General features: G+C 41.6%; 1 protein-coding gene across 1 annotated transcript; it reads left to right on the top strand.

Moving 5' to 3' along the window:
• The first annotated feature begins 2,033 nt into the window (after window positions 1–2,033).
• On the top strand, window positions 2,034–9,452 carry tap2t (transporter associated with antigen processing, subunit type t, teleost specific). Its single transcript, XM_083993738.1, has 12 exons — window positions 2,034–2,166; window positions 2,861–3,408; window positions 3,496–3,610; window positions 3,731–3,861; window positions 4,230–4,435; window positions 5,187–5,384; window positions 5,478–5,606; window positions 6,146–6,331; window positions 6,416–6,589; window positions 7,691–7,850; window positions 8,153–8,289; window positions 9,199–9,452. Exons 2-12 carry the CDS (start codon window positions 2,904–2,906, stop codon window positions 9,391–9,393), a joined length of 2,136 nt encoding a protein of 711 aa, XP_083849864.1. The 5' UTR covers window positions 2,034–2,166; window positions 2,861–2,903; the 3' UTR covers window positions 9,394–9,452.
• Window positions 9,453–9,835: the final 383 nt, after the last annotated feature.

The following is a 9,835-nucleotide window of genomic DNA, read 5'->3' as shown; positions in this document are numbered from 1 at the left end:
TGTAACACTGTGGCAGACTGTTTACAGGACATGCTCATCGTTTGTTTTTGTCTTTTCATTGATTTTATTGATAATAAGAAATACAGAGAATAACACCAGCCTTGTGATTTAACTGTCAGTAGCTAAAGAACTGTTATATTAGACCTTAAACAGGATGTAGAAAAGAATAGTGTGTTTGTATTTAGTTTTTTTTTTTTTTTTTTTTTTACATCTTCTTATATCTCAAAGTAGGATAATTAATTTTCATTTTTTGTGGTGATAGTGAAGGAATTAAATACAGCATGCTGAGCTTATTGCCCCCATGTTATAATGAGTTTGGGTCGATTTTGATCACTGAAGGTGCATAGTGGGGGGAAAAAGAGGTTAAAACTGCTGGTCGTTCACTGTCACATGCAAAAAAAAAAAGAACATGCATTGTAGCAGCAGTGAGTTAGTCATGTTTTCTTTCGCATGTTTGTCATTCCTTGATGGAGGAACAGTGCCTTTTTGGTGTATTTCCAAAACATAATCTACAACCAAGGGAGAAACTTAAACCCCCTTTCAGGAACACATAGGAGCGAGGCAGAGGATTTCACGCTGCATGTTAACTGACATCGTGTTGGCAGTTTGACACATTTCATTAGAAGAATATTTCAGAAGCACTGAGGACTCAGCAGCTGACTGACGTGCACAAACTTGACACTTTTTCTGACACTGTTTCTGAGTTCTCCTTCAGCTCCAATCACAGATTTAAATGTGACTGACTTATCGTCGGATAAACAAGCAGTGGGGTTGTCACTCCACCTGTTTAAGGCTTGAACAAAGATACCTTACAGTATGTCAGATGTGATTAAAAAAAGAAATATACATTTCAGGTATATGATGTATTGCAGTAAACGAGAGTATATAACCAGAGGCTTCTCCATAGTGAGAAGATTTATTATCACAACTATTGTCATTTTTACAGCTTGTGTCGCTTTGGGCCAAATTAAATCTTTGTTATAAATTCTTTATTTATATATACTGTATATTGATCAGAGGGAAAATAAATGTTTGAATACCAAAACCTGTCTTTGTTGTGATTTTTTGATAATTCAAACATATATTGTGTGAAAAGAAAAGAGATGGACGGAAAAAATAACAGTGACATTTTAACCTCTGAAAGGTCAACTTGGAGAATATGTATTATATTAACTGATTACTACAAGCTGCAGAGTCTAAAACAGTAAAATTATGCTTTCTCATCATTAATACAAGATAAATAATCAATAATCAATCAATCAATCAGGCTTTATTTGTATAGCACTTTTCATGCCCATGGCAGCTCAAAGTGCTTCACATGTTAAAAAGAAGCAACAAGCAATATAGGGGACACATATTGGGAGACATAGGGAACACATGTTAGGGAGACATACATAAATTCGCAAACACATACACATTCACACAATAATTTTAGAATATTGGATTTTATCGGGGAAACGCTATCTAATACTCACTCATTTGCAGTGGGGAAAACACTAGATAAAATGAAGTAACATAAATAAAATTGAGAAGAGGAGAAAGACACTAGGTAAAATGAAGTAAAATAGATAGAATGAGAAGATAAGAGAGATACTAGATCAAATGAGGTAAAATAGATAAAAAGAAGACGAGAAAGACACTAGGTAAAATGAAGTAAAATAGGCAGGTGTAGTGGGATAAAATAGAGAAAAGAATGGATGAATTAAAATAGAATAAAAAAGATAATAATAGTAAACAAGAATCGTGTGATATTTTATTTTTGCTTGTAATTTTTCATTTTTGCATTGTCATGTTAGTATTTTTAGACGCATATATAAGTCGTGCCTTTATTTTGAAAGACCACTTCTACAGGAAGCCCCAAAACGTAACAAGAAGACAGATGTAAACAGCCGTTAACTGCCGCCATCTTGTGGCTACATTGTGAAACGACGGGGCAGCCGCTGGGGAAAAAAACACCAGTATCAACTTTTAACACTGTCAAACATGGATCAAAACACGGGGAAAATTACAGAAATGAAGTCCATGATCGATACGTCGTGTGTCATCGTCTTGTTTCCCTGTCGGTAATCGATCATTGATCACATCGATGACGCGTCAACCACCCAACCGAAAGTGAAAGTGAAATTTAACCGTTGAGCAGTTTTAGCTAACCCAGAGCAACACACGGTGAGTGAACTAACGAGCTGCTGCAGCGTTAATATAAAGCTACAAAATGCGAACTTATTCGTTTATTTGACGTTGTTACGTTGAACGGGGATTTGTTAAATATCCGCAGTATCCAAACATGTTATTGTTGACATTATCCATGCACGCTAAGGAGGGAAACGTCAGCTAAGTTAGTAAGTTAGCCAACAGTGTTAGTTAGTGTTGTTACTAACTCTAAACCAGACTGCTAACTAAACTAAGTTACTACTAACTCATTAAAACAGACTGGTGGGTACTTAGTTTACATTCACACAGACATGTTTAATTACGTAGAGTTTTGAACTGTTTTTGTCTTATTTTTGCTGCTTTATTCCTCTACTGACCTACATTTAACCCCATTAAAGTTAGTGCAGTTTTAGTGAAGCTCTTGATTAGTATTAGCATCATCTTAATAAATGTGATGCATATGTGCAGACTACAGAAGGAAAAAAACAAAGACAAGTTGATAAGAGTGACATTAAAAGGCTGTTTACAGGTTGGTGTAACAATATAATAATGTTATAATAGGAAAATCTAAAGGTCTGACTCTCTGCTCTGAGTTATTTGCTTATAATACTATTTCCTGCTATTATTTGTCAGTAATCATTATCATTGGGAGTGTAATAGGTACGCTGTTTGATAATAATAATAATAATTGTAATGTTTGTTGTTACAGGATCAGATTCTGGCTCTTGCAGTCGAACATCCACCATAGGAAAATGGGGGAGGTGACAACATCTGGATGTTTAATTCTTGTTTTTGATGTGGTTCTGAGTCTGGCTGGGTGGGCCGGGCTGCTTCTGCCCGAGTGCTCCTGCTGTACTCGACTGGCCGGCACGTGGGCTTTTGGAGCAGTGAAATGGGCTGCCCTCCGTGTTTTCACCTCCGTACTGACCGAGGGAAAGCCAGAGGCCACGCTCGGCCGGTTGGTAGCGCTCCTCTGCCTCCTTCCCCCTGTGTTCGAAAGTGGACGGTTCTTCAAGGCAGAACCTGTGGAGGCTTACATGGGACCATCTCCCAACCTCAGCATGCTGCTCCTGGGCCCGATGTCTGCATCGCTGGCCTGTGTGATCTGGGAGAAGGGTCTCTGCGGTGCTGCAAAGAAGAGCAAAACTGGCGAAAACCTGAATGCCAGACAGCTGCTGATTAGGATGGTGAAATACTTCAAACCAGACACACTTTACCTGATCGCAGCTTTCGGTTTCCTCATTTTAGGAGTTATCTGTAAGTATCAAATTCTGACATTTAACAAAACATACAGCATCATTTTTTTTGTATTTAATCTGTGGTGTTAATGTTTTTTTTTTAAAGGTGACACATTCATCCCACTTTATCAGGGGAAAGTAATCGATATGCTGAGAGGTGAAGTGTTTGAAATGAACTTCTGTTACGCAGTCGGACAGCTTGCTCTTATCTCTTTTGGAAGGTAATGAAAGAAAACTGCTGATTTGTTTTTAATTGATATCCAAAATGTGACTTTTTTCTGTGTTTTTTTTTTTTTTTTTTTTTTTAAACAAACTAATTTTCAGTGTCTCCATCTCCACAGTGCTCTGTTCTCTGGTATGAGAGGAGGTATATTCATGTGCACTCTGGCCAGACTGAACAAGAGACTGAAACATGTGCTGTTTCACACCCTCATGCAGCAGGAAGTGAACTTTTTCGACCAGGACTCAGCTGGTGAGGAGGACGTATAATAAACATCTGATGTGTGTTTATGTGCTTGAAGAATGCTGTGATTTACTGGGTCAAGACTTCAGTTATTTCCACATAGATTTTATATTCCTATGCCACAAATACCTGTTTATTATTTCCAAAACAATGGGCTTTAATCTGCTGCTGTGGAGTCAAAGGATCTCAAATTTGCCACAAACTTAGACAACCAGAGCCCCAAATTAAGGGTAATATAAAATATAGCATGTTAACAGTGGAGTCCACATACCTTTTTACTGTTATTTGTTTCTTTTGAAAGGCGTTCCTATTAAAAATGAGGTCTAACAAACATTAAAACTTTAGTTTCTTGATTTTTCCTCCCTCTCATCACCCAGGACGTCTCTCCTCCCGCCTGCACTCTGACGTGGACCGGATGGGACGCACTGTGGCGCTGAACGCCAACGTGCTGGTTCGCAGCACCGTCAAAACGGCCCTCATGCTCGCGGTGATGCTGCGTCTGTCCTGGGAGCTCACTGTGCTCACCTGCATAGAGATGCCTCTCTTTGCCCTCCTGCAGAACAAATACATCATTTTGTCCAAGGTCAGTGTGTCACTGCCTTACTTCTGTAGCATACAGTCGTTTGTTTGGATGGTTTCTGATTTATAGACATCACTTGCAAGAATCAACCTGTTGCTGGTTCAAACACTCACCTTCAGTCACCAGTAGGTGGAGCTCTAATGCAAAAAGTTGCAGGTGATTCTTCAAGCGCAGCTTCAGGATTTAGTGGAAAAGTTTTCTTCACCTAGAAATGTTTTATTTGACACTTTAGTTTTTGTTAATTCACCTGAATGTGCAGAAACTAATTTCATGTTCATCTAATGAAAAGGGAAAGATCCAGAGGTCTTTAACCTGTCTTTACAGGGATAGTTCACCCAAAATTGAAATTTCACTCATTATCTACTCACCCTCATGTCGACTAAGGGCTGGGAGAAGTTTCAGAGTCCTCCGTGGCTTCTCTGAGTTACAGGGGGTCTCGGCGTAGCAGTGCATGTCCATATAACGGTTGCAAATGGATACCAACTGTTTTCGTAACAAAAAGACACACCAAAAAACATCCAAATACCTCCATGCTGCTCGTATTTAATGTCCGTCTTGTATTGGAGCCCCGAAATGCGGAATAGTCCCGAAAAAAATTAAATAAGTCTATATTTCAAGCTTGTTTTGTAGCGGAAGCTTCTCGAAGCTCCTCTTCCCGGTTCGTCAAATTTGGACGAACTGGGAAGAGGACGGACCCTGGTCCCTTTAACGCAGCTCCTTGTTACTGAGCCGCTGTGTTTTCTGTGTCAAACAGGAGCTGAAGGAGCAGATGCAGGACTGTCACGCCCAGAACAAAAACCTGGCCTCTCAGACGATCGGCGAGATCCGAACGGTCCGCAGCTTTAAAGCTGAGGAGGATGAACTGAGGAGGTACAACGAGGCTCTGGAGCAGATGTGCACCATCAGGAGGCGTGAAGGGTTCTACAGTTCAGTCTACGGCTTAATACGGAGGGTAAGATGGCAGTGGTGGAGGAGAATGTACTGTATGTGTGCTTTATTTAATAACAGTGTGATAAATATCTGTGTGTGTGATCTTTCTGATCAGGTGTTAACCTATGGGATAAAGATTCTCATGCTGTTACAAGCCCGCAACCTCATCTCCTCTGGCCGCCTCACCATCGGGACACTCGTGTCCTTTTTCTTGTACCAGAAGCCGATGTCAAACAATTTAAGGGTAAACTAACTAACTAACATCTCCTCAGTGTATTTAAGTTGTAAATTATATTTGTCTACCTGTCACTAGTGGGGTTTTTTGGCGGCCTGTTTTAATTTTTGTTAAATACTCTTTTATTCATACTCTTTTGTTCAGTCAAGTTTTATTAGTCGACTAAAAGTCTGAGCATTTTAGTCAGAATAATCCACCACTATTTTCGTCTAACCCACCGCAGCTGCATCTTCTAAATAATGCCGCGAGTGGGGATTGAGGAAGTGACGTCGCTGCCTAGGAAAGAGAAATACTGCAAAATAATAATGACACAACTAAACATTATAATTTCGTCTCGTCTCGAAAATGAAGAGACATTTTGGCAGAGTTTTTGTTTTGTAAACCACATTTAGTCTCGTTTTTATTCGTCAACAATATCGCATTGTATATTTTATTATAGTTATCGTCACATGACCACCATTTACGTTGCGTCTTGTCTCGTTTTCGTCACATGATAAACGAAAGCAACACTACCTGTCACTGATGATTGATGTATGGTTTTGTTCCAGGAGCTCTTGTACTGCTACGGAGAAACGATGTCCACAGTGGGAGTCATCGCCAAAGTGTTCAGCTACCTGGACAGGACGCCGCAGTGTAAGAAGGCCGGAGATTTGGCGCCTGAGAAGCTGCGAGGAAAAATAGTTTTCCAGGATGTCACCTTCAGCTACCCCTCAGCGGATAAAGTAGCACTGAAGGTAACAGTGTGTTTGTAATGGTGTTAAATCAACATGAATGTACTCAAATGCATGATTACATCATCATCATCATGTTGTGTCCAGTCAGTCTCGATGGAGCTGCAGCCGGGGAAGATGACGGCCCTGGTGGGTCCCTCCGGCAGCGGGAAGACTTCCTGCGTCAGCCTCCTGAAGCGGCTGTACGAGCCGCAGCAGGGACAGATCCTGCTGGACGGAGAACCGCTGCACCGCTACCAACACAAATACTTCCATCAAAAGGTAGAGTCGGCTCCGTGATCTGCCCCGAGCAAATAAATATGAATAAAACCTGTATGAATTTATTGTTTTAAGATGAGTAAAGTTGGTTTACGACGCAACAAACATCAAATCTTTAAAGGGATAGTACAACATTTTGGCAAACTGGCCCATTGCCATAATCGCTATCGTCATAGCAGTAGGTTTGTTACCTTTATTTGTCGGTGCAAGCTATTTTTAGAACGGCGGTCGGAGCTACGCTACGGAGGATCATGGGATTTCTTGGTTTCCCTCATCAAACTCATCAAATACACAATCCAACAACTCCAAAACGCTCTGGTGGACAAGTTGTGACCTGCACATTCACCACGCTATGAGATAATAACACAACGTTACCAGACAGAGTTGTTTTAGAGGGAAATTCATGCAAAACCGCTGATGCGCGTTGCCTTCAGGGGCAGTTTTTCAGCAAGCAGTCTCTGTATTTGCCTCGAAAACGGCTCTGTTTCGTAACGTTCCATTATTATCTCATAGCGTGGTGAATGTGCAGGTCACAACTTGTCCACCAGAGCGTTGTGGAGCTGTTGGATTGTGTATTTGATGAGTTTGATGAGGGAAACCAAGAAATCCCATGAGCCTCCGTAGCGTAGCTCTGAGCAGCTCACGGCTCTGCTCCGCCGTTCTAAAAATAGCTTGCACCGACAATTAAAGGTAACGAACCTACTGCTATGACTATAGGGATTATGGCAATGGGCCAATTTGCCAAAATGTTGAACTATCCCTTTAAGAACAAAATACATGAACTAAACAAAGTCTAGTTGTTCATCCTCATCTATTCCATAGTGGTTCTAGTGTTGCACTGATGTCATGCTCATGTTTCTGGTGATTTGCTTCGGTTTGACCCTCATGACTAAAAACATCTGACACAAGGAGGTCGTTGAGCACAGTAAAGCTCTTTCTATCTGTTTATTTGCTGAATTTATGGGTCAAAAAATCATTTTCTTTTCACTTTCTCATCATTTTTAAGATATAAACATTTATATTTCACCATATTCTCTCCTTAAATTCAAACAACTGTCAACCAGAGCTTCACTAACTTATATGTGTTTTACCTTTGTGCTTCAGTTGGCCGTGGTTTCCCAGAATCCCGAGCTGTTTTCTGGTTCACTGAGGTACAACATTGAGTACGGCCTTGAGGGCTGCAGCGTGGAGAGGCTGAGAGAAGCTGCACAGAAGGCCAAGATAGACGACGTCATATCTGGACTAGAGGAGGAATACGACACAGGTAGGTAGTAAAAAAACACAATGAACAGCTGCTGTGACAGATACAGAACAGTTTATTTTCTGTCCTTTACACCTGTACTCAAAACATAACATGACATTTAACTGAACCGTAGTTGGATATTAACTTTGAACGCAGCAGGCGTGAAGTGACAACAGGAGAGTCTGTTTATAGCAGGAGTTGTAGCTCAAAGGCCATAACACAGAGACACTGCTGTGGTGATGGGACGCATCAGTAATGATTAACTGGACAGAAGAAGGCAAAGGTGATGAAACCAGTCTAAACATCTGGGTTTAACCTGACAGATGTTGGGGAACGTGGTGGTAAACTCTCAGGGGGGCTGAAGCAGAGCGTCGCCATCGTCAGAGCTCTGGTCCGAGACCCACAGGTCATCATCCTGGACGAGGCCACGAGCAAACTGGACGTTGAGGCTCAGCATTCTGTGAGTACAAACATGGCCACACCCACTAATTATGATCATCCTCATTAAAGGGATACTTCACCCAAAATCAATAATTCACCAATTTTCTACTCACCGTCATGCCAAGGAAGGGTCTGGAGAACTTTCAGAGTCATCAAAACGCTTTAGGAGTTCCAGGGGGGGTCCGGCTGACAACGGATTTTCATATAATGGCGGCGGATAGAGTTCACTTTTGAATCGTCCAAAACACACACTATGAAACATCCAGATACCTCCATACTGCTCGTCTGTACTGACCCAAGCGTCCTGAAGCCGCCACATGGAAAAGTTGTTCGGTAAAAAATAATTTGATCTCTGTTTTTATCCTTGTTGTAGCAGTAGCTCCCAGTGGCTGCGTGAGATTTGCTGCGAGATGTTCTTCCATGTTTACATCATACATCCAATGGTTTGTAACGACCAACGAACATCTGGCAGCAAATCTCGCTCGTGTGCACAAACTTCAACAGCCACTGGGAGCTACTGCTACAACAAGGATAAACACAGAGATCACATTTATTTTCTACAAACAACTTTTCCATGTGGTGGCTAAAGGACACTTGGGTCAGTACAGACGAGCAGTATGGAGGTATCTGGTTGTTTCATAGTGTGTGTTTTGGACGATTCAAAAGTGAACTCTATCCGCCGCCATTATATGAAAATCCGTTGCCAGCCGGACCCCCCCTGGAACTCCAAAAGCGTTTTGGTAACTGCAAAAGTGCTCCAAACCCTTCCTTGCTATGATGGTGAGTAGAAAATTGGTGAATTATTGATTTTGGGTGAAGTATCCCTTTAACACGTCCCAAAATAAAAGTCCAAACTGTCCAATTTGACTTTGAAAAACCCAAATACGACAGTCCGTTGGAGTTTGACGGTTGTTTTCCTGCGTCTCAGGTTCTGCAGGAGGTTCTGTCCTGCGGCTGCACCGTCCTGGTGGTGGCTCATCAGCTGAAGACGGTGGAGAAGGCCGACCACATCGTCTTCATGGAGAAGGGCGAGGTGGTGGAGGAGGGGACGCACCAGCAGCTCATGGCCAAGAGAGGACGATACCATCGGCTGAAGGAGGAGCTGTTCTCCCAGCAGACCTGAGACCAGCTCATCCTCACACAGTTGCTGCTTGGAAGTTTGTGAACCCTCCAAATATTTAATTTTGGACTTTCAGAGCAGAGGCTTCTTTCTACCAACTCTCCCATGAATGACATGTCTATTCATTTGCCTGATTGTAGAAGACACATACGTACGTACATTTATCCCTGATGGTCTGCAACTCTCTGGATGATGTGTGGGTCGGCCTTTACCAGATTTATTATTTTTCTGGTCTGTCCACCTCTATTGTCCAGGAGTGTCCTCCTCCATTTGTAAATTATTTGTCTCCCAGTAGATGGATGGGGCTGGGATCTTTTGGAGATGGTCTTGTAGCTTTTTTATTTTTATTTTTTATTAACTCATTGAGTGCCAACCACGTAATTTCTCGTTTTTCGTTCCCATGCGTTGAGTGCCAAAAACGAGATTTCTCTCTTTGTTGTATATA

The sequence above is a fragment of the Trachurus trachurus genome (genome assembly GCF_905171665.1).
Source record: "Trachurus trachurus genome assembly, chromosome: 19".
NCBI lineage: Eukaryota > Metazoa > Chordata > Actinopteri > Carangiformes > Carangidae > Trachurus > Trachurus trachurus.
Note: the sequence above shows the minus strand (reverse complement) of the source record. Positions and strands in the feature narration are given on the sequence as shown.

Excerpts from the sequence above, each read along its gene's own strand:
- tap2t (XM_083993738.1), top strand. The coding sequence starts at position 2,904 with ATGGGGGAGGTGACAACATCTGGATGTTTAATTCTTGTTTTTGATGTG. Across the intron at positions 6,332-6,415 it reads CGGATAAAGTAGCACTGAAG|TCAGTCTCGATGGAGCTGCA; the intron begins GTAACAGTGTGT and ends TGTTGTGTCCAG. Across the intron at positions 7,851-8,152 it reads AGAGGAGGAATACGACACAG|ATGTTGGGGAACGTGGTGGT; the intron begins GTAGGTAGTAAA and ends TTAACCTGACAG.